This window comes from Peromyscus eremicus, chromosome X (assembly GCF_949786415.1).
Source record: "Peromyscus eremicus chromosome X, PerEre_H2_v1, whole genome shotgun sequence".
Lineage (NCBI taxonomy): Eukaryota > Metazoa > Chordata > Mammalia > Rodentia > Cricetidae > Peromyscus > Peromyscus eremicus.
The window spans coordinates 26,800,236-26,824,935 of record NC_081439.1 but is presented as its reverse complement, the minus strand read 5'-3'; the positions used below and the strand labels follow the sequence as shown (position 1 = coordinate 26,824,935).

At 41.8% G+C, this 24,700-nt stretch overlaps 1 protein-coding gene across 9 annotated transcripts in view; it reads right to left on the bottom strand.

Moving 5' to 3' along the window:
* Reps2 (RALBP1 associated Eps domain containing 2) overlaps nt 1-24,700 on the bottom strand; it is a 225,910-nt gene that overhangs the window by 142,142 nt on the left and 59,068 nt on the right. For all 9 annotated transcript variants that reach the window (XM_059250895.1, XM_059250902.1, XM_059250904.1 and 6 more), the window contains exon 2: nt 7,422-7,545. In XM_059250895.1, the coding sequence (XP_059106878.1) occupies nt 7,422-7,545 (124 nt within the window). The remainder of the gene's footprint in view (nt 1-7,421; nt 7,546-24,700) is intronic.

Here is a 24,700-nt window from a genome sequence, read left to right as displayed (position 1 = left end):
TTCCCAGTGTGTCTTTGCACTTCTGTCATCCCTCCACTCCAAAAACACAGCTGTGCTTCCAATGATGGATGCTGTGCTAAAGCCAGGAAACATCTTAGCAACAGCAAGTATGCTATTCCCTGGGCAAAGAAGGCCCCTGGTTCTCTAATATCCACATGTTTATTTTTAGTTGCTATGTCCACATTTGATTCAAAGAAGGGGGCAATTATGACAAATCCCTGTGGGATCAATCAGCTAAGGGCCCAAGAGTCATAAAGAGATAAATCAATCTGAAAACTTAAATCGAGATTCCTCTCTAAAGAAAGATGGTCACCATTTTTAATGTTTTAATGTTTCCCAGCCATGGGCAGCTCTCCAGCACTGAAGGCAGAAATGGATTTCAAAGGGAAAAAGGTAAAAGAAACTCCAGAGTCTTAGTGAGTCACACAGAAGCCAGTCCTGTGGCGCTGTTCACAGAAATATCTCTTTCAACGGGGTCTGACAAATAGATCTAGAAATATAGGACAAGAGCATACAAAATACTTTTTCTACTCTGGCCTGACCATGAGACTATTAGTCTACTTAAAGTACTTCTTCAAGAAAAAAATCAGTTTCTAATCTCCCCAGCCAGTGCTTTGCTGGCATTTGGTCCAGAGAACAATGGAATACAAGTGTAGCATTACGAAGGTTAGCAGCTGTACCAAGACTCCCAGATACCCGTAAGGATCCTGTCACTCCACACATTCTTCCACTTTGGTTATGGCATTTCTCCAGAATCATTTGCCTAGGAAACAAGCGTTTGCCTCCAGATGGACACCAAACAGTGAAAGACAAAATACAGCTGAATTCTTCCTGTACTTTCTTCAGTCCTATGATTTTTAAACAGCTCTCACTTAGAATTGTAACCATCTCTTATCATGACAGTATCATCTCCCTGAAGCTGCTACAAGCTATTAAAAAAGTAAAAGTCTTTAAGTCTTTGGTCTCAATAATTTTCTTTGTTATCTGTACACAGAATTCGATGGTGAAATCAACTTGACACAAGCTAGAGTCTTCAGAAAGGAGGGAGCCTCAGTTGAGGAAATGCCTCCATGAGATCCAGCTTTAGGGCATTTTCTTAGTGATTGATGGGAGAGCCCCGCCCATGGTGGGCGGTGCCATCCTGGGCTGGTGGTCCTGGGTTCTATAAGAAGGTTAGCATAACAAGCCATGAGGAGCAAGCCGCTCCCTTCCATGGTCTCTACATCAGCTCCTGCCTCCAGGTTCCTGCCCTGCTTGAGTTCCTGTCCTGACTTACTTTGATGATGAACTATGATGTGGAAGTGTAAGATAAATAAACCCTTACCTCTCCAACTTGTTTTTGGTCATTGTTTTGTCGCAGCAGCAGAAACCCTAAGACACAGTGATTTCTGTTAGGTCTCAAACCCAGGCCAAATGGCTGAGGTGCCTATTGAACATATCAAAGCAGATGATGGCCTTCAGGTTCTCCCTGCACCCCTCAGCCCCTACCTATTACAGGATATGACTGGCATACTCCACCCCTACCCTAATCTCCAGCTTGTGGGGAGCGGGGAGGCTGAGCTGCCCTTCCCTAACAATCACAGGAGGTCCTTTTGTAGTAGCTGCTTAGAAGCTTGGCTCCAAAACTTAATTAAATTAACACATGGGAAACAAATTAAGAGCAGAAACTGTTCTTAACTGCTGAGTCATCTCTCCAGCCCCCTAGCATTTTTTTTAAGTGATAAGCTGGGGAGATTGCTCAATGGGTTAAGGGCACTTTCTCTGCAATCAATGAGGACCTGAGCAAAAAGGTAAAGAAGAACTCCAGGGCCTTAGTGAACACACAGAAGCCAATCCTGTGACTAAAGCTCTGTCTTTCAACTCAGTCTGCAAAATGGGCCTAAAACATAGGAAAAAGAATATACAAAACACTTTCTACCTTGGTCCAACCATAAAAACATAGCTCTACTTCAAGGATTTCTTCAGGAAAAAAAGCCAAGAGATTCTTGGTATTTCTAATCTCCCTGGCCAGTGCTTTGCTGGCACTTGGTCCAGAGAACAATGGAATACGAATGAGTGTAACATTACAAATGTTAACAGCTGTACCAGGACTCCCAGATACCTTTAAGGATCCTGTCACTCCACACATTCCCCAACCTTGGTTATGGGCACTTCTCCAGAATTATTTCTAATCCCCAGAACCTATGTAAAATCCTGGGCATGGCTGTGTGTGCCTGTAACTCCAGCACTATGGAAGGAGACAGAAGTATCCTAATAAATTGCTGGCCAGCTGTCTAGCCGAAAGAGCAAGCATTTTCCAGTTTAATGAGAGACCCTGTCTCAGATCAATAAAGTGGACAGCGATAGAAAATGACAGATGGCATGGACCTCCACTTACACATGTTTAAGTATGCACACACAGACACTTCATACATGCAACACACATACACAGGAAGAGAGAGCACAAAAAAGAAAAACATTAAAGTGAAATAAGTTGGTCACAGGAGACAAATATCATATGATTCCACTTACATCAAGAGTAGTGAAATGCACCGGGCGGTGGTGGCGCATGCCTTTAATCCCAGCACTCAGGAGGCAGAGCCAGGCAGATCTTTGTGAGTTCAAGGCCAGCCTGATCTACAGAGCAAGATCCAGGAAAGGCACCAAAGCTACACAGAGAAACCCTGTCTCGAAAAACCAAAAACAAAAAACAAAAAAAAAAAAGAATAGTAAAATGCATACAAGTAGAAAGATAAAGAGGGATTGCCAGAGATAAGGAATGAGGGGAAATGGGTAGTTGTTTAATCAGACTTTCAATTTTACAACATGAGGTGCGAATTACTAGAAAATGCATGTATACCAAAATGAATAGACCTAACACTACTGAATTTCACACATAAAATGGTTAAGATGGGAACTTGTGTGCTATATGAATTTTATAACAAGAATTTTTTAATTTTAGTTGAAATTTTTAGAGGTCAAATTAAGCCGGGCAATGGTGGTACATGCCTTTAATCCTAGAACTTGGAAGGCAGAGGCAAGCAAATCTCTGTGACTTTGAGGCCAGCCTGGTCTACAGATCTATAGATCAACTTCCAGGACAGCCAGGGCGAGAGAGAAACCTTGTCTTGAAAAAAATCAAATTAATTTTAACTATTTTAATCCCATATCATTTCAACATATGACATAAAATTATGAAGGATGTTGAGGTAACACGGCAGGGGCATAAGCACTCTGCCTAGCATGCTCAAATCCCTAGGTTTGATTCCGAACACAGCCAAAATATACACATATATCAATGAAATAGTTTACACTTGTTTTTAGTGAAAACTCTTGGAACTCTTTTGTATATTTTACTCTCAATGCATACCACAACACACACTGTAAGTGTTCAGCAGACACACACAGCTATTGGCCACCATACTGGAATAGATAAGCCCCAAGGAAATATGGGTCACTGTGTTCAGAAATCTGTATCTTACTAAGAACTACTATAATGTTAAATGGCAGCAAGTGAGTCTTCCTTAAATAATCAAATGATATTTTGTATGTAGGTATACTTTACACAGATCATTTCTAGAGTATTGATTTGCATGTATGTGTGTGTATGTCAGAGATAGGGTGGGGAGGGAAAAGCAATATATAAATTAGAATATCAAATTTTCTTTCATGTTCTTTTCCATTCCCCTTCCTCCTTTCCCCCACTGTCAATGTGTAGTCTCCTGGTAAGATCCAGAGCTTTTGCTAGATAAAAGAATCAAAGATAGGCCAGCAAGATGGCTCAGTGTATAAAGATGCTTGTCATCAAGTCTGTTACAACCTGAGTTTGATCCATGGGACTCATGTGCTAGAAAGAAAGAACCAACTCCCAGAAGTTGTCCTCTGACCTCTATACAAATACTTTGGCATGTATGCACAAGCACACACACACACACACACACACACACACACACACACACACACTAAATGTAATTTTATTTTTAAAAAGATCAAAGATTCTGTCAAAGAATCCTATAACAATCATAAATAAATAAATGTGAAGAGCACTGCTCATAAGGTTGAAGACAACCTTAGGGATGGAGGAAGCAACACAAGAGCTGAGGACCACAGGTATGTGTGGAGAGGTGGAATGCCTAGAACACAGAACTGATCAGCCATACAGTGGGGCATCTGTCCAAAGCAGCTCTAGCTCCCCATAGGAAGGCTGAGAAAGGGAGAAGGTATGAAGGAAGCTGCTAAAAGGACCACTGAAATTTTTGTTTGTTTGTTTGTTTTATCGAGACAGGGTTTCTCTGTGTAGTTTTTTGATGCCTGTCCTGGAACTAGCTCTGTAGACCAGGCTGGCCTCGAACTCACAGAGATCCTCCTGGCTCTGCCTCCCAAGTGCTAGGATTAAAGGCGTGTGCCACCACCGCCCGGCAGGGCCACTGAATTTTAAAAAGGAAAAGAATTGAGATGAATATTAGGTAGAAAGGCTTAATGGGAAATCCCAACATAATGTTCAGTATTCAAATGTCCATCTCTGCTCCCGGAAGGAATTACACACACACCAGCCTCACTTGGCCACACCTGTACCTCCTGGGATTCTTACTCCACCTGTGGCCATCCTATCCCACCCACCCTAAGGAGTTGTCTTTTCTACAAGGCACCAACCTGCTTGTCCCACTCAGAAGATTTATCCTCCAACTTTTAAAGATAAAGAAGGCTTGCCAAATAAGCAGGGCACAGAGATCGCACCTCCCCAACCCTTTCAGTCTGACCAGAGAATCTCTGCTTCTATTTTTCTTGGATAAGATAATTCTTGTTTGAGGAGGAGAAAGGCACTGAAATGCTAGGATCTAGGGAGGTGGCAGGGTTAGCATTTCCACTGTGCCTAAGAAGGCTTGATTCTCATCCTACAGGCAGCACAGCTCTCTCAGTGTCGGCACCTCATCGCAGCAGAGTCGACTGGACAGGTTTTTGTTGTCGGGGAAGGGGCCCTGTTCCATACAGTGCAGGACATTTAGTACCATCCCTGCTCTCTACCCACTAGATGCCTAGAGCACCCTCTCTACAGTTCTGACAACCAAAAATGTTGGCATACACTGGCTAATATCTCCTGAAGGTACAAAGCCCCCTGGGTTGAGAATGGCCACTTTCCAGCAAGGAACCAGGGAGTAAAATGGTTTGCCTAAGAACCTTTGCAGTGGTAGGCTGGAAATTATAACATGGCTCACACATCTTGTGATTTCACAGAACAGTAAAAATACCATTTCACCACGGACCAACATAAAGTTGCCAAATTTTTACTTTGCCAAGAATTTTAAGCCTGGTGTCATTTGGGAGTCTGAAACAGTTGGCTAGCCGTGGTTCAAGGCTGGTTTGGGATACAATGTGAGAACCAGCCTCAAAATACAACAATGAAGAATTTTACCCAAAACCATAATTCATTAGAAGTTTTCTAAAAGGACACCTAACAACAGGGGGAAAACTTTTAGAATTAAACATATTCATGCTATAAATAACTCCTCTTTCCTCCTAGTTCTCTCTCCTTCCATTGCAAATAGTGCCGGACTACAAACAGAGCATGAGCCATTTTGGAGAAACAATCCTGAAGACAGCAGGAAACACACCATTGTACTTTTGGAGCGCAGAGATCTCAAGAGGACTGTAGAAAAGAAATCAAGAGGTCTGTTACCTGGGAAAGAGCAGGAAAACCCACAACTGTGTTTCCTCTCCCCTAACTGCAGTTAAAGGCTTTCTTTCCAGTAAGTATGGAGGCAGCCAGCCCCGATGGCATCATTGTAATACTTGCAACTTTCCAGTTGTTTATGTCATTATACTTGTAAACAGCTTGGTGTATTTATTATACATGCTCATTACTGCTCTACAGGTATGGCAGCTGCTTCAACCACTGTGGGATCTTTTATTTAATGCATTTAATAAAGGAGTATGTATATTGTTATGAATATGCTAATATAATTGGTTTCCTTTATAATCCTATGCCTTTGTACACATCTGAAACATTGTTCTAGGCTGGGGTAGAGCTCAGTAGAAAAGCATATGCTTAATATGCCCAAGGCCCTGGATTTGATTTTGAGGACCCTAAAAGAAAAATAAGCCCAAGAAGGATTCAATTTGCCAAAATGGTTCATGGCATTCACAAAATGGTTAAGAACCCAACCCTGCATCCTGTCTAACTCTCCCTTAGCCCTCATACATGCTCAAGTTCAGTCCCCAGAAAGAAAGATAGCAGGAATTCTCTCTGTTCCATAAGTTGTTTTCCCAGCCACCCCTTAAACTGTTCAGCTACTCATTTACCTCCAGGTGCAACCAGGATAAGGATACCAAAAAGCTTAGCACCAACATTAGGGAGGCATTAACTGGTAGGGTCATGGAAATGCATATTTAGCACTTAAACAATACTGATATTAAGTGTTCCCATAAATGAGGTGCCATATGTGCCAACATAGTAAAACATATATTTGTACTGTAAGCAAAGTTCTTGGAAATGTTTCACATGACTTTCATGAGAAGTTATCACCTTGGCTTCATGTAAGAATCACTCAAAAATCAAAAAAGCTCTCAAAAATCCTACTGCTCTGATTGGACACCAGGTTAATTAAATATAAATGTCCCATATTTTCACTTTGTGTTTAAAGCCCTCCAGGTGATTCTCAAGGGAACTGAGATGGGTGATAAGCAGCCCAGAAGGACTTCCGCAAAATTTCCTCAGGAGTTTCCAGAGAATCTGAATTCTGATTGATTTAGTTTAGAATGACAACTGATTAAGATGCCTTCCCCATGTGCCACCGCCTGAATCTTGAGAACTCCAGGAAGGCTAATGATATAGCTCAGTGGTGGAAGCCTTGTCTCATATGCACAGGATGCCCTAGGTTCCATCCCAACATGGGAAAGGACAAAAAAAAAACAGTGCAGAACTCTTGAAAAGATACATTTATTCTGCCAAAATCTTGGTAACCCCCAAGTCATCAGAACAGTTCATTCCGGAACACGGAATTAAAAGATGAGCAGATAGGAATGGGAGAGTGAGAGGGACAATCAGTTCCATGTAACTCTTTCAGTGTGCCATCCTAATCCCTAACAGAGCCTTGAATGATATTACTGCTACCTCAAGTGGAAAATTAAACTGAATGGTATTATTTTGCCACAAGCTAGAGAATTCTTGCCCCAGTCTCGTCTCACTAAAGAACAAAAGCTATCTTAACCACCAGTTAAAGGGAACTAATCCTAGTTCACTCTATGAATTTTTCCCCATTTGAAAAAGAAAAAGAAACCAAAGCTACCTGATGAGTTTTCCTATTTTCCTTAACATGAAGGTAGAGAAAGCTAGGAGAAATTCCACAAAAGCTTACAGGAAAGCCCTTAGACACACCAAAAAGAGTTCACACAAATAAGAAACCTGTTATAGACAATAAAACATATAAATGTGAGCTGCTCACCACATTTAATACTCTCCGTCCGAACAGGGAGGCCTGACTGTGCTGCAGCAATCAATTTCAGGGCCGTGTAAAACTGGGTTGGACCAAAATAACCAACCCGCTTTGCACCACACAGTTCTGTGATCTGAAAGAGACAAGAAAAATAAATGATACTGAAAACCCCACTCCATAACAGAAAAAAAAAAAAGACAAAGCTATATCATGAAACCTTGAGGATTTCACAGGATAACTAACCAAAAAGTCCCTTGGGAACCTACATGTATGCAATGGTTGAGGGTTCCCCCTCCTCTGATTTAAAGAGAGGTTTTTTTATTCAAATCATGAATTTCTACCTACTCACAATGTTTCAGAACTGATTATTCTTCCTCCTTTGAAGACAAAAATAAAGTTGACAAACGATGGCTGTTACTCTGCTTGTAAAAGAAGGGATGCCTTTGGGGGGGGTAGATTCTAATGTACAAAGTCTAGAAAGTCATTGGAGTGAAAAGAGAACAGATTAGTCATTACACTACTTATGCATTATCCTGGTTTACCAAACTTGAACGTGAATTAGTCAAGAGCTAGGGATGAACTCAGTGGTAGCACACTTGCCTACCATGAACAAAGCCCTAAAGTTCTCAGGCAAAGTCACTTTTTAGTAAATATACTTCAGGTACCCACTTCAGAGTTGTTCAGAGAAACAACAAAAACACACTATGCACATAAATACTTAACACTGCAGTAACTGTTGGTCCCATTCTGTCACCTATAATTAGAACATATTCCTCCACATCTAGACAGATCCTTCCTAAAATCTTGGGAATAATAGTTTATTTTCAGAGTGCATTCTGAAAGCAGTCTATTCAAATATCTAAAAATCCCTATCCCATGATACATTGTCTTGGATGTGCTTCAAAAAAGAGAGGGAGAGAATACTAAGCATGTGGGGGAAATCGGGCATAACCAAGAGTTAATAATGGTTGAAGTGAGTGAGGGTCATAGTGGTTCATTCTCCAAATTCAAATTTCTATACTGTCCCTTGCAGCATTTACCACATTCTACCTTAGTTCTCTGTTTTGCTCTGCTTCCCACTAACACAAATTCTCTTCAAGACCAGAGGCAACTTTCTTTTCCCTCCTAACACAGAATAGACACCCAATTCTCAATCAACTTAAATAAAATGCAACTGAGTTTTCTAGTACGTCCACTACTATGAATACGTAAATCACACACCCTAAGTTATAGATAAGGCTGTACATGGAGAACATGGCCAACAGCACCTGTGTCGTTTCAGTATGAAGGTAGTTGTCTTACAGGATAATTCCTAATATAAAGAAATTATAGTCCTTGGCATGTGAACAAATGAACTATACTTCATAAAGTAAACAATAATGTTTGAAAAAGTGTGAATTTAGGGTTTCAGCAGATAGGGATGCCTGCTGCAAAGCCTGACCACCACAGTCTTATCTCCAGGCCCTACATGAAGAAATGAGAGAACCAACCTCTACAGGCTGTTCTCTGATCACCACACTTACACACCATGACACAGGCATCCATGGCATATGCATCCACACATGAAACAAATAAACAAAATGCAATAAAAAACTGTTTAAAAAGTGTGAATTTATTACCAAATTGACTTTGAATTATTCCTTTACTATAACTACTACCTCAAACTGGGAAGTGTTTTACAACAGGTAACTGAAGTTGCTGGGAAAACATTCCTCATGGTACTTTAAGACTCACCCTATCTGACATCAGAAAACCAACTTGTTTACATTTGTTTCTATATTTTTATGTATAGTGCTAGAATCTCTGCATTTTAGCCAGAGAAGAATAGACACATATAAGTACAGTAAGCCCTTATGTCATATGTCTTTGTGCTCCAAACCTCTCAGAGATATGCCAAGAACTTTCTGAAATACATAAACTTCAAGGAAGAGAAAATAATTCAAAACCTTTGGATTTTACCTATGGAACAGTGCCCATCAGCCTGAGATTTCTCAATCCAAAAGGCAGGCTATTTTTAGTTTTTGTTCGCTTGTTGGTTGGTTGGGGTTTTGTTTGTTTATTTGTTTGTTTTTGTTTTCATTCATTAAAGCTCAAAGTATTTTCTGGTTAAATTCTCCATGGAAGCCAGGCGGTGGTGGCACATGCCTTTAATCCCAACACTCAGGGGGCAGAGGCAGGTGGATCTCTGAGTTTGAGGCCAGCCTGGTCTATAAAGTGAGTTTTGGGACAGCCAGGAATATTACACAGAGAAACCTTGTCTTGAAAAGAACCCCCCCCCCAAAAAAAAAGATCTCCATGGAAAAGTTCTAAGGTGTGGGTAGAAATATTTTAATGACATCTAAAGAAGAAAGTGATACACCCAGCTACTCAGTTAGCAGGAGGTATTTCCTAAGCTGGCTCCTTCACTCCTCTGCTTTAGTTTACTCCAAATGTGTAACACGCTCTGATGGCTCCATCTTCGATTACATACTCTGCAGATTTCCAGTATAGAATGAGAACCTACGGGCTAGGGTTTGTTTTCTCAGGTGGGAAGCAGGAGATGGAAAAAAGGAATGGATGAAATCAACTTCTTACAACTTACAGATGTGCACTAAACTGGACATTGGCTACAAGTCAGAAAAATTCCCTGGTCTTTTGGGAGGAATCTGACAGGGTTCCAGAAGGAGGCTGAAGGCCACTAAAAAGCTTCCCTCCTACATAATTCTTTAAGATTAAGTGACTGTGCTAAGTAATCAGTCCATACATGCCCCAGTTTGCCTGAAATAATACTTTCTCTCCTAGCTGAAAGGTAATAAATTGTTAGACTAGTTCAAAGGTTTGAATATGCTTCTCTCTTTCAAGTATTTTTAAAGGCCTCCACAGAATTGTCTAAAAAGTTTAAACTCTTAGTTAGGAGGGGCTAGAAGAATTCTCCAAGAAATTCCTCCCTCCCTCCCACTCCCCGCTCTCTCGTGCAGCTGGTAAGTTCAGACTCTGCTCTCCCTTACCAGGTTCAAGTCCTGCTTTAGACTGTGCCTCACAAGCCTTCCTCCCACAGTCTCTTATTAGAACCAGGCCCCTTTTCAGTTCCAAAGCGCTTCCCAGGTTCATGTCCTTCCAGTAAAACTCTGTCCTGAGAATGGCTTTTGAGACCCTTCCAGCTGATCCACCCTTCCAACAATCCCCACCCGGAAGCTAACTAAGACTCTAGGCACAGCAGACACCAGGTTCTTTCTCAACACCCATTACAGAGTCCTCTACATAGAAGCCAAATGTGTCCTTGTTTCTTCACCTGCCAGGCTTGTTCTTCACGTTACCCAAGGACTGATGCTACCTCCAAAACCTTATGCAATTCCATGACACTATGCTAGACTTGTCATCGATGTGACAAATACCTGACATGGACAACTTGGGTCGGGGGAGACTTCTTTCACTCAGCTTCAGTGATTTCAATCCAGTTTGGACAGTATGTCAGGGCAAGAGTGCTATCGGGCAGGCAGAGCATCTCACTTCCTGGCAAGGAAGAAGCAAAAGGGGGACTGCACAACTGGTACTGTTAACTCTTTCCATTGCATCCCATCCCATCGCATCTCATCCTCCATGTCCTCAGTGCCCAGCACAAGTCAATGGCATGGTTTTGTCAGGACTGTTTGCTAGGAGTCATACATCATGATGGTTCATCGACACTTTTACTGTTCAATGAACGTCTACTGGGTTAGTTTTCACAGCCTGTAGAGTTCTCTCTCGTGTTGCGATTACTTTTATGAGTAGCTGCTAAATTAGCTTTAGCCTTATCACACCATATAGCCAAAAGTTCCTACAAGAATATAAGAGATTGTGAACTCTTCCATTCCCCCTATTCAGCCAGGAGAATACTGCTTCAAACCTAACTGTTCACCATTATTCATCCTAGCCCTGAGATTCAGAACGCAGAGTAACTCAGTGATGCCTTGCCACTCTACAGACCTGCCTTCTTGTGTCCAGCATATCCCAGCAGATGTCAGTTGGCACACTCAACAATAACAATATGGAAGAGAATTTGAAAGACACACTCATAAGCTGTACCCCAACCCCTTAGGAAACAAATGAAGAGGCAAGTCAACTACAGGCTGGCTTTCCCTTTTCCATTCATTTAAACTTCTAATGTCATTTCAGCCAGCCACTCAAGAAAAGATAAACACCTATTATGGTATTGCTCAATATGTCTGCCATACTGTAGTATACGCCTAAACCAAACCACCTCACTAAAGAGAAAGCAGACGTGCAGGGCTTAGGTGTGATACCACACAGCAGATCTTTTTCTATACTTTATGCATAGCAATAAAATGTTCACTGAGTAACACTATAATAGAATGTTCCCTAGGTATACACAAATAAAGCTCCCAGGTCAAAAAGTTAACTGAGTTGGGATTTTGATGGAGGTTACATTGAATCTGTAGGTTGCTTTTGGTAAGATGGCAGCAGGAGAAGCATAGCTTGAACTGGCTATCCCCCATGACTACCCCAGCTTGTCATCAGAGAATCTTCATCCAGAGGCAGATTCAGAGATCCACAGCCAAACATTGGGCTGAGCTCAGGGAGTCCTGCTGAGGAAAGAGAGGAGGGATTGTAGGAGCCAGGGGGATCAGGGACATCAGAGGAAAACCCACAGAAATGGCTAGCCTGGCTCATGGGAATTCACAGAGTCTGAACCAACAACCAGGGAGACTGCATGGCACCTACCTAGGCCCTCTGCATATATGTGACAGTTGTGTAGCTTGGTCTATTTGTTGGACTCCTGGTAATGGGAGCAGGGTTGTCCCCAGTGCTTTGGCTGGCTCTTGGGAACCTATTCGTTATGCTGGATTGCCTTGCCCAGCCTGAATACAGGGAGAGGTGCTTAGTCTTATGGCAGCTTGATTTGCCATGCTTTGCTGATGCCCACTGGAGGCCTGCCCCTTTCTGAGTGAACACAGAGGAGGGGTGGATTGGGGGGAAGGGGAAAAGGGAGTGGGAGAAAAGGAGGGAGGAGAGATTGTGGTCAGGATGTAAAATAAATCAATTAATAAAAAAAGTTAATTAAGATATTCCAGGTCCCAAATTCAAAGACAGTATCAAACTGCATGTGATAAGGCTCAAAGTTCATCTTCTGTCCATTATATCAGAGGCTGGAAAACTACTGCCCTTAGGTCAACACTAGCCACTGCCTGGTTGTCTATGGCCCACAAGCTGAAAATGGTCTTTACAGATGAACATTTTGCAATTCATTTGATGAAAGAAAATACTTAGAATATTGCTAAGGAAAATGTTATCCCTGAAACATTAATTCTATTCTTCTTACAAATAGATGTGAATTATTTTTCTGAAGTAGTTTTGAATGAGGATGCAGCTTTATGGGTAGAGTTGGCAGTCTGCATGAAAAAGCTCGGATTAGATACCCAGTACCACATAAAACTGTGTGTGGTAGCCAGACGTGGTGGTCCATGCCTTTAATCTCAGCACTCAGGAGGCAGAGGCAGGCAGATTTCTGTGAGTTTGAGGCCAGCCTGGACTACATAGTGAGATCCAGGACAGCTAGGGCTGTTGCACAGAGAAATCCTGTCTTGAAAAAAATAAAAAAAATAAAAAAAAACCCTGTGTGTGTGTTAGCATATGCCTGTAATCCTAGCATTCACGAGATGGAGGCAAAGGCAAAGAACTGAAAGCTCAAAGTCATCTTGGGATACACAGTGAGTTCAAGGCTAGTCTGTGCTATATAAGATCCTATCACAAAAACTAAAAAAAAAGTTTAATCTTTTAAAATTTGTCAATAAACACTTTTTGGAAGTTCCTTTCTCCCTTGTTATACAAGCACCTATATAATAGCCTTATTTTGCCACTTAGTCCAAAAATCCCAAAATACTTACCATCTGGTCCTTTACAGAAAGGAATATCAAGCCCATACATAACAACACAGTGCCTCAATCAGCTGTATTTTACATCCTTTCATGTACTCTCAATAGCCATGTGGAGAGGGGATTTTCTTGAATTAATCAGTTACACTAAGTGAATGCCCCTTAAATTGTGAACACTTTCATTCATAGAAAATACATGCATTCACCCTCTTCTTCAGACCCCAATTTTCATCCATTCATTCATTCATTCATTCATTATACATTTACTTTACATTTTCATAAGTTTTTAAGTAGAGACCTCTATATACTATTAACTTCCACAGAAACCAACTGGAACAAGTACATGTCATACTGCAAATGTGAATGGAACCTATTCAGTGGGTAGGGAGATAGCACAGTGGATAAAACGCCTGCTCTGCAAGCCTGAGAAGCCGAGTTCAGATCTTTAGCACCCATGTAAATGACCTGCCTGTAATTCCAGCGCTCAGACAGCAGAGACAGGGGGTTCTCAGGCCCATATAGTTATAGAATAGCCAAATGGAGAACTTCAAATTCAGGGGAGATGTGGCCTCAGTAAATACATAGACAGTGATCAAGGAAGACATCTGAACGAGAGGACACACAGACATCAACCTCTGGACTCCACATGCACACAGGCACATTCACACCCCACACACAGTTTGAGGGAAATTCACAAATTACAAGTTTCACTTCCCAGCTCCAAAGCTGAAAATCAAATGTTCTGATTCCCATGTAGCTGAGATATAAACAGGCCACCTAGGCTCCATTAGTGACATTTCCACAATAATCTGCTTTGAAGAGAGACATGGAAGGAAAGGACTCTGCTTAGAGCTTCTACTTTTGCCTTTCTGGTAGAGGAGTGGGGAAAGAAACAGTCATCATCAGTCAGATCCCTGGTGTATGCAGGTCATCAAGGCATCAGGACATACGGTTTCTACTTGCCATGAGTAGTATGTGCGGCTCCCAGCTTTGCTTCCAACAAGTCAGAACCCACCCACCCTGTTTCTCCAGCTCTCCAAATGATCCTGTGACTTACCTTAAACCCTCAACCCCTTTTGGCTTGCCCTAGAATGATTCTGTTGTTTTCTGTAAAAGACCACCAATTAACAAGGAATGAGGAAGTACTCAGGATCCTCAGTTTACCTCAGGATGAACTGAGAAAATGAAAAAAACCATGGTGTTCAGCAGGTGACATTCCCGTGCAGTGGGTATCATTCCCTTGCAGGGTGTGAATACACATAGTTTAGAGATAAGCCATCTCTGGAAATTGAAGCTTACAAACCTGCTGACTGCCTCTAGAAACAAGAGCACAGGAGGAAACAGCAATTTACTGTGTATTATTTCATATCTTATACAGTTCTGGGTCGCATTTTCACAATTTAGTCAAGTATAAAGAGCAAGAGACACAGCTACACATCATGTCAGCAAGAAACGGTATAGATGTACACCAGAAACATTGCCATTCCATCTGGTATTAAGTGCAATTTCAGAACCAAGTGTCCAACAGGACAAAGCTTCAAGGGTTCCCACACACCAAGCCCAGACTTAACTCACAAACATGGGGCTCTTTTCTCTGAACTACCAACACAGAGCAAAGCAACAGCCTTTACTAAAGACTAACTAGCCAGGTGACTGTAGAGGAGGCATCTGATGTCCTGTGGGTTCAGATCTCATCTATTGGAACAAAGCATTCACACTAGATGGATTGTAAGGCTTTGTCCAGTTCCCCAAACATTCTATGCCCATGAGTATAATCTAAAAGGATGGTTTCAACCTTTTGTTCTGGTACTTACTGCCTCCACCTTGTGTTGTGCATCTCAGTACATCTGTTACAAGGATGGAAGTCTCTTTAATTGGTTTTTTTGTGTGTATGCACGTGTATCTTGCAGAGGTAAGAGAACAACTTTCAGGAGTTGATTCTCACCTCCACTTTTTTCTGAGGCAGAGTCTCTCTTGTTGCTTCTGCATTGCACTGGATCCTCCAGACTAGCTGGCCTTCTGGCCAATTCTCCTGTTGCTACCTCCCATCTCCATTTAAGAATGCTGGGAATATAGATGCTTGGCACTGCATCCAGTCCCTTATGAGGGTTCTGGGAACTGAATTCAGGTCATCAGTCTTATTCATTAAGTGATTTTATTCAGTGAAACACCTTCCTGTCCCCATGTCTTGCATTTTAAAATCATCTTTCCCTTCCCCAAAGTATTCATACCATTAATTTGTCTGGCTCACCAAATAAATATACTAACTGCATTTTTAATTCTTCATGGCATGAAAAACCCAATATATGGTGTTTTGAATCTCTGGATAGTGAACTGTATGACTATCGACCTAATCAAATAAATAAATTTTCCTTTTTTGTAACTTATATAATTAGAAGTTATATTTTATTAAGCTTTTTACTTAGTATATAAAAGAATGGTTTTTGATTATGACGTTTCCATATATCTGTATCATTGTATCTTGTTCTTACTTGCCCTCAGTCCCCTCCTCCATACCTCCTCCCTCCACCTTGCTGGTGTCCTACCACCTCCAAAATAGTCCCTCCTGTTTTATCGTGTGTGTGTGTGTGTGTGTGTGTGTGTGTGTGTGTGTGTGTGTTTGTGTGTGTGTGTTTAAATCAAGATTCTACATATGAGAAAAAACATATTGTCTTTCTAAGTTTGGCTTGGATCATTTAACATGATTGCCAGTTCCATCCTACAAATGTCATAATTTGATTCTTCTTTATGGCTAAAAAAAATTTTCTTTATCCATTTACCTGCTGATGGCTGATATACATTTGGGCTGATTACATATCTTGGCTATTGTGAATAGTTCAGCAATAAACACTGACTTAGATTCCTTGGAGTGCATAGTTTTCTTTCAGTTCCTATTGTTTCATTAACTCATACCCAATTACTTGTCTTCCAGTTTGTTGAAGTCGAACAACACTTGCCACAGTAATGTCCATTAAAGTGGCTGGCTATGAAAACTCCAGCACCACATTCACCAGAAGGACACTCTCAACAAAGGCAACTCATTTTGCCATTTTCATCCACCTTATAGTATTTCAGCACAGCCAACTTAACTTCTCTTCTGCTCATTCTTCTTAGGAGTGGTGTGAGACTTCTTCCTCTCCTCAGCACCACCATGAAGTCTTAACACAGAATGAAGGATAGACTCCTTTTGAGTATTGTAGTCAGACAAAGTGCAACATCCTCCAGCTGCTGGCCAGCAAAGAACAACCTTAGCTGATCAGAAGGAATACATTTCTCATCCTGAACCTTGGCCTTTATATTTTCTATAGGGTCTGAGGGTTCAACATTGAGCATTACAGTCCTCCCACATGAGGTTCTTTATGAAATCCACTGCAGATGGCAGATTAGAAAGCATGTTTAGCTTTTTAAGGAACCTCCACACTGACTTCCACAGTAGTGGCACCACCAATTTACACTCCCTCCAGTAGTAAATAAGAGTTCCTCTTACCACATCCTTTCCAGAATGTATTATCATTTGTTTTCTTTATTACCTCTCTGACTGCTGTGAGATGGAATCTCAATGTTTCCATTTGAATACTTTTTTTATTTTATTCACTTGTGTTTCTTCCTTTGATAACTACCTATTTACTTGCCTATTTGCTGATTCAATGATTTGGGTAGTTTGGTGTTTAATTTTTGGAAGTGTTTATAGATTCTAGAAATTAATCTCCTGTCAGGTGTATAGTTAGAAAAGATTGTTTTCCATTCTGTAGGCTGTCTCTTCATTCTGCGGATTATTTTCTTTGCTTTGCAGAAGCTTTTTAATTTCATACAATCCCTTTGTCAACTCTTGTTCTTATACCCTAGGCTACTGAAGTGCTTTTCAGAAAACACATATGTCTGCCTCTGTCTTCAAATGTTTGCTTCCAGCATTCCCAGAGTTTCAGGGTTGTTCGTTTGGTTGGTTGGTTGGTTGGTTGGTTGGTTGGGATATATGGGGGGGGGGGTGTTTGTTTGTTGATACAGGGTCTCTCTATATAGCCCTGGCTATCCTGGAACTCACTCTGTAGCCCAGGCTGGCCTCAAATTCACAGAGATCCGCCTGCCTCTACCTCCCAAATGCTGAGATTAAAGGTGTGCACCACCAAGCCCAGGTGCAGTTTCAGGTCTTACACATTAAAGTCTTTAACAAATTTTGAGCCGGGCGGTGGTGGTAGCACAAGCCTTTAATCCCAGCACTCAGGAGGCAAAGCCAGGAGGATCTCTGTGAGTTCAAGGCCAGCCTGGTCTACCAAGTAAGATGCAGGAGAGGTACCAAAACTACACAAAGAAACCCTATCTTGAAAAAAAAAAAGTCTTTAACAAATTTTGAATTGATTTACAAACAAATTTTCTATAGTCTAAAGGATCTGGAATCCTGCCTGATCATAGATTATAAAGAAAATATAAATTCTATTTTCAAAGGAAGCTTTAAAGAGCTATAGAAATTCACAAAGGCAGTGCTAGAGTAACAGGAAAGTACAAGAGCGACAGGCAAGCCGAGAGTTGTATCTCCCTTTAATCCCAGCACTCAGGAGGTGGGGACAGGAGGATCAGGAGGTCAAGGTTATTCTTAGCTATCTGGATGGGAAAGGTAAACATTGCAAATAACATAACCCCCCACCAAAAAAAAAAAGCTCCACAGCTCCAATCAAATGGCTCCCATGTCAGGGGATGGGAAGCAGAAGCCTCATCCACAAGTAAGTCAGGTGGAGGTGCCCTTGGGGAAAAGAAGTTGGCAGTCCTACCCATAGGACAAGTTACAAGCCTCAAGTCTAGTTGTAGGTTTTGATGAAACTGGTTCTTTCAGCAGATGGGTCGGTAATGGAGAGGAATCCTATTTTGAACCTTATAGGATTTGTACTCTATCCTATTTTGTACTCTATATGATTTGGAAGGCAATGTAGCCAGGTGCCATCTTGAGAGAGAACATTCCGATTAAAATTTCGCTACCCTGGAGGGATATTTTAAAAAAAATGGAAAATAACAAGTCAGACACCCCAAATTTAGCCTATCACATCCCTGGGGTAAGAGAGAGAGACCACAAGTGGTTATAGGGAGTTAGAGGACCATATGTCAACAAGCTAAAAGTCCAGGCTGCATGAGGTTTAGCTCAGCTGTGAAGTGCACAACCCTCACCTTCAGAGCCAAGAGCAGATTCCATCAACTGAGAATAATACTGCAGCTTGATACTCATGAGTCTGAAGTCAGCAGGTGGATCAAGCTCTGGAGCCAAGTATCTGCTACTTGCTGCTGTAGAACCTAAGAACTCTGAACTGCATCCACCAGCAGCTTGGCTAATATTACAAGTTCTTGAAAGTAAGAAGACAGCTCCCCTTCTCTGTAGATCTCATTGCAGTGATCACCCCCCACACTCCCAACATCCTTGGAAGACCCTCCACAGCAAGATACTAGCTACTTCAGGGAGACACTAGCAAGGGGGTCGTGGAAGGATGGAGAGAACCTGCACAGCTCACAGACTACAAAGCTAAGCAAGGCTAGCAAACGTCCCTGGTATACAAAGCAAGGAAGCTACTAAAGTGAAGACAGCTACGGTGGACACCAGGCACTTATCCAATACAGTCTTTGAGACAGTCACATGGTCTCATGTAGCCAAGGCTGGCTTGAATTTCTGAAACTCCTGCCTTCATCTCCCTCTCGTGTTCTGGGATTGCAGATGTGAGCTACCATGCTTGACTCCATGGTAATTTTTTTTATTATGCACCTAAATTTGAGGAGAATTAGTACTGGTGTGATGATTTCATTGATGATGCTGATCTCTTGTGACTTTTTTCAACTAGGCCTTCTTTGACAAGCCAATGTCATGGCTTTCCAAGCTGCCCAGATGGCTGCAATCATGTGGGTATTCATCACCACAGGTTCAAGGGTTCCTCAGAGCTGGCACATGCCTGAGAAGAAACAGGGATCCAAAACCACAAAGGTCAGCAGAGAGGAGGTGGGCCATGAAGTGAACTGCCAAGTCACAAAGGGCCCTCTCCATCCATTTAGAAGAAAAGAAGAACAGGCTCCACAGTAAGAAGTCAAATTTACTAAGGCTAGACTGTGCCAGGCACTGGCCTAAATAGCAGAAACTAATGAAATGAAGGAAACACGACACATACACACAAGCAGTCTTGACACTAGAACTGAATTAAAATGCAATTACAGCACAGATTATAGGAGAAAATTACTTTCAGGATTCTGGCCCAAGTTTCAGGGCTTTGTAAATCACAGAAGTTCTGTGCAGCTGGAAGCAGAGAAACCTCAGGTGAACACAAATGAACTGCCAGAATTATATAAAGCTTCTGCTGGTTCTGGCAACTCAGATTTAACTCACAAGCCAAAAGATTAGCTTTGCCGATAGTTCGTTTTCTGACATTTTTAGTGCTTTTCGAAAGCAAAAGCCAGGCCTGTGGTGCATGCCTTTAGTTAGCACTCAGGAAGCTAAGATAGGAGGATCACCACAATTTGGAGGCCAGCTTGGGCTACAAAGTAAATTTCAGGGTAGCCTAAGCTACAGAATAAGGTTCTGTCTCAAAAGATAAACAAAAATGGTGGCATACACCTTTAATTTAATTTCCAGCACTGGAGGCAGAGGCAGATGGAGCTCTGTGAGTTCAAGGCCAGCCTAGTCTACAAAATGAGTTCTAGGACAGCCAGAGCCACATAATGGGACCCTGTCTTGAAATAATAAATCAAAAAGGGTAAAACTATAGTTTCAGGTTATTTAGAATTTTCCTGAGTTGATTTCAGTATGTTCTATATTTGTGCAGAATATTTTAGGCACACGTTTCTTTTTTAAAGAAACTAATACCTTTATAACAATGGGGCGAACCAGGGCATTTCTACTAAGTGGACCACTAGTATTATACAAAGGTCTTTGGCATGCTGGGGGAATGAATAAATGAAAGTTCAGCCTAGATCATACTGGAGTTCTACTCTAGATTCAAAATCTAAATAGACTGGAGGCTTCTAGAACGGAGCTAAACTTATTCCAGAAACACCCACCTTGGGTGAACTAAGCAATCTGACTTTGATTATTTGGTTTCTTTGTCAAGTTCCAATGAAGACCTTATCCAGTAGTTAAAATAACAAACACACCTCTCAAACTTCCTGCCATCCTGGCTACCTCCCCCTTGAAGAGCCCAGCGGCACCCAAAGCTACCTACTCCAGGGCACTGAATCTGGATAAGAACCCTTCCATATTCAGGGTCATTCCCCCAACAGCAGGGTCTCTTTCATGACAAGCAGTATACTCCAGTCCTCTCTAGCACCAGGACATAGCCACATGGATTTGTGTAGCTCAGTGGCATGAGATCTAATCTTAGGGAGGTGGTCACCAGGGAAGTGTCAGCTAAGCGTGAGGTGCAGGACACATAGACAAAGGAGAGCAAAGCCACAGGGGATTTGGTTATGGAATTGGCTTGGTTATTGACTGAGAGATTAGTCAGTGTAATGTGGCCATTAAATTCATCTATTATTTGTCTCATTGCTATGACAAAATACTCTGACAAAAGCAACTCCAGGAAGGGTTTCTTGGAGCTTGAATTTGAGGGTGCAATCCATTGTGGCAGGGAGTCCTTTTCTAAAGGAATGTGAGGCAACTGGTCACACTGCCTGCATGGTCAGGAAGCAGGGCTAGATGAAAGCAGGAATTGCCTGGGCGATTCTAAATTCTATCAAGCTGACAGTCAAGAACGACCACCACAGTGGCAGAGTGCTTCCCTAGTAGGCATAAGGCCCTAGGCCCTATCCTCCCAGCACCACAAAACAAACAGAAAAGAAAAACAAGTGTCACATGAACCAAGTCAACCTATAGGCTCACTAAGGTATCAATCATTCAATTCCCATGGGTAGGACACTATGGAATGAATGGAGAATCTTTGGGCCCAGCAACTGAAAGATGTGCTGTTCATACCTCAGTAGCCAGAGGTATATGCAATTTTGGTCCCAGTAGCTCCAAATGCCCACAAGCATACATCTATGAAAGGGAACAAAGGCTGGGGTACAGAACTGTTTCCTCTCAATACAATATGGAAACAAACTAAAAATCTGGCTTCATCCTGTGTGGTAAGGAATTGAGTTGAACAGCAAGCATACAGGATAGAACTAACGAACATTTGCCATTTTTCTTTTCGCTTCCCAGCATCAGAATCCTATCAATATTCATGAAGTTGTCCACCTACTTTCAATTAAATAAGCTACAAATGTCAGATACTTTCTTTTGTGTGTGTGGTGCTAGGGAATAGAATCCACAGCCCTCTGCATGCTAGGCAAGCACTCTACCACCAAGCCACATCCTCAATCCAAACAAATACTTTCCTGATTTCTGCAAAGTCAAGGTCTGGGCACAGGACTAACCTTGGCCAGATATCACCCATACCTTAGTGAACCTATAGGTTGACTAGCTGTACAATGAACTTGGTTCATGTGACAGTTGTTTTTCTTTTCTGTTTGGTTTGTGGTGCTGGGAGGATAGGGCCTAGGGCCTTATGCCTACTAGAGAAGCACTCTGCCACTGTGGTAGTCAATCTTGACTGTCAACTTGATAGGATTTGAATAGATATGGGCATTTGAATCTTTGATGCAAAGTATGAAGAGTGGATAACTGCAACACCCAGATCCAAGGACAGTCGAATACCTGTGTAATAAAGGAAATGTTTGTGTTGTAGTTAGGGCATCCAATCTTCAGTATCTAGAATACCAGTACCCTCACTGGGCCAATTCTATGGTGTGATCAGGCTGTAGTAGTTCTGGCCCTACTGCCCTCTGCCTGTGAATCTTTCGAATCTCCTCTGAAGCTTTCCTAGAAAGAGGTGGAACTACTGAAATTCCTGCTAATAGCATCTTTTCTCCTTCAATTAGCCACAATTATTTCTAGATGCTGTTAGTAAGGATTTTGGGAGTAACAGAAAATAGGTTACAGGTGAGCCTTGATCATTCAAAAGCTTCCAAACCTGGCTATATCAATTATCAATCACTGGATAACAAATCACCCCCAAAGTTAAGTGACTTAAAGCAATACTTCAGTTCAAAATTCTGGGGCTTGGTAATTTGGGCTGAGTTCAGCTAGGCAACTATACTGATATGGGCCAAATGCCACTGATCTCAGGTGGGCTTACATAGGCTTCTGCATTTATGCTATTTGGTTGGCTTGGTACCACTATTTTCCTTCACATGGACTCCCTTCCTGCAGCCCACGCCTGTGGTTTTTCCACACAGTGGCAGAGTTCCCAAAGCAGTAAACTGTAGTTATTCTTTGTGCCTGGGCTCAAAGCCCGCACAAGGTCACTTTTACTGTAGTCTATGGTCAACCCAAGTTACAAGGCCAGTCAAGATGCTAACGATTAGGAAATGGGCTCCACCTCTTGAAGGAAAGAGTTGCAAAGCATTGGAAGACATTTTGCAATCTACCTCATCTGACTGATTTGGAAAGAAAACAATGGGGAAGTTGTCACAATAGTGATAACCCTCTAGAAAACTTTCATTTATTTGAATTGGTGATGCCTAGAATTTGTGCTGTCACCAGCATTTCCACTCACCACTACCAGCTCCAGCTACTGATTCAAGAGCTAACTAAAACCAATAAACACACATGCTGAGCTAGCCATTTTTAACAGCCTGTAAACAGTTTTATGCAGCTCTCTCATACCATAGGGAAAGTTAAAGCACATGGACTAGGGGGCACAATGGCTAGTACATGTAAATCCTAGAACTTTTAAGGCTGAGACAGGAGGATTACTGTAAGTTTGAAGCCAGCTTGGTTACATATATAAAGTTCAAAGCCACTCAAGGCTAGTGTGAGATCCTGTCTCAAAAACAACCCACATGGACTAGAACCACGTGGCATCGATTTTCTGGAGTTAGCTTCTCTGTCTATGAACCTCGGTTTTCTCTCCCAAAGCTCAAAAAAAACATTTATTGCATATGCATAAATGAGCAGTCTGATCACTTCAGACAGAAAATTAGTTAACATCCATGGGTTGCGGGATAATGTAATATAATTCTAAAGGAACTAAACAAATTCTGCTCCAAATTCATTAGGCTGTTGAGAGATTTAACCAAAACCTCTTCCAAGAGCTGTGGAAATAGGTAGACCCCACAAACTGAAACTAAATGTTTCCCTGACAACTGCTGAACAAAGGATGGGAGGTCTCCATGGAAACCACCCAGGCCTTGCATCTACCATTCACTTTACACTTTGCCTGGCATTCAAGCACATCAAATCACTGGTAAAAGCATACATAAGCTGGAAGAGAGGGCTTTTAAGCAACGAACAATTTCCATGTTTGGTACAGTGAGATTTTCCTAAGAAACACAAGGTACAGCCAGTCCAAATGTCTCAGGACTCAAATTAAGAAATCTTTGCATGGCCAGCCCATTTTTAAATACACCCCGACTTAATCCATTTGGGCTTTAACAATAAGCTACCTTGGACTGGGTAATGCATTAAGGTTAGAAATTTATTTCTCCCAGTTCTGGAATCTAAGTAAGATCAAGATGCCAGCAGATTCAGATTGAGTATTTGGTAAGGGGTATGAGGGGCAGGGGTATTTCTCTCTCCTCCTATACCTTCTTCACTCCTCCCCTACATAGATGGTACTTCCTTGCTGCCACAGTAGAAAGGGCAAACAAGCTCCCTTCAGTCTCATTAATAGGGATACTAAACCCATTCATGACGGCTGCATCCTCATGACCTAATCACCTAATAATACACACTTAAGAACAAAGCACCCCCAAAGAACTGTGAAAGCATTGTACTACTTTCATAGGTCTGTTATAACCATGCACATTACATGGCTTAAGAGACCCCTATTTATTGTCTTACAGTTCTGGAGGCTGGAGCCAAACACTGAGGTATCAGCAAGCAGGGCTCCTCCCTCCAGAGGGCTCTAAGCTAGCATCTGTTCCATGCCTCCCATTAGCTTCACTAGCCCCAGATGTTCCTTGGTGCTCAGTCCAGTGGTTCTCACCCTTCCTAATGCTGTGACCCTTTAATACAGTTCCTCATGCTGTGGTGACCCCCAACCATAACATTATTTCATTGTTACTTCATAACTGTAATTTTGCTACTGTTATGAATCATAATGTAACTATATGATATGTAGAGGGTCTTAAGCAATCCCTGTGAAAGGGTCATTCAATCCTCCTGAAGGGGTCACGACCCACAAGTTAAGAACCACTGGCTTAGATGCATCACGTGCACACTCCCTGAATCGGTCTTTGTGTGACTGTCATAGAACACCACTCACAATGGATTATACTTGTCCTACTTCAATATGAGTGCATCTTAACTAGATTACTTCTGCAAAGACCCTATTTCCAAAGAAGACCAAATTCTTAGACGCTAGAGTTAAGATATCAGCATATCTTTTGAGAGACACAATTCAATACAGAACACACCACATTTACAGAAAG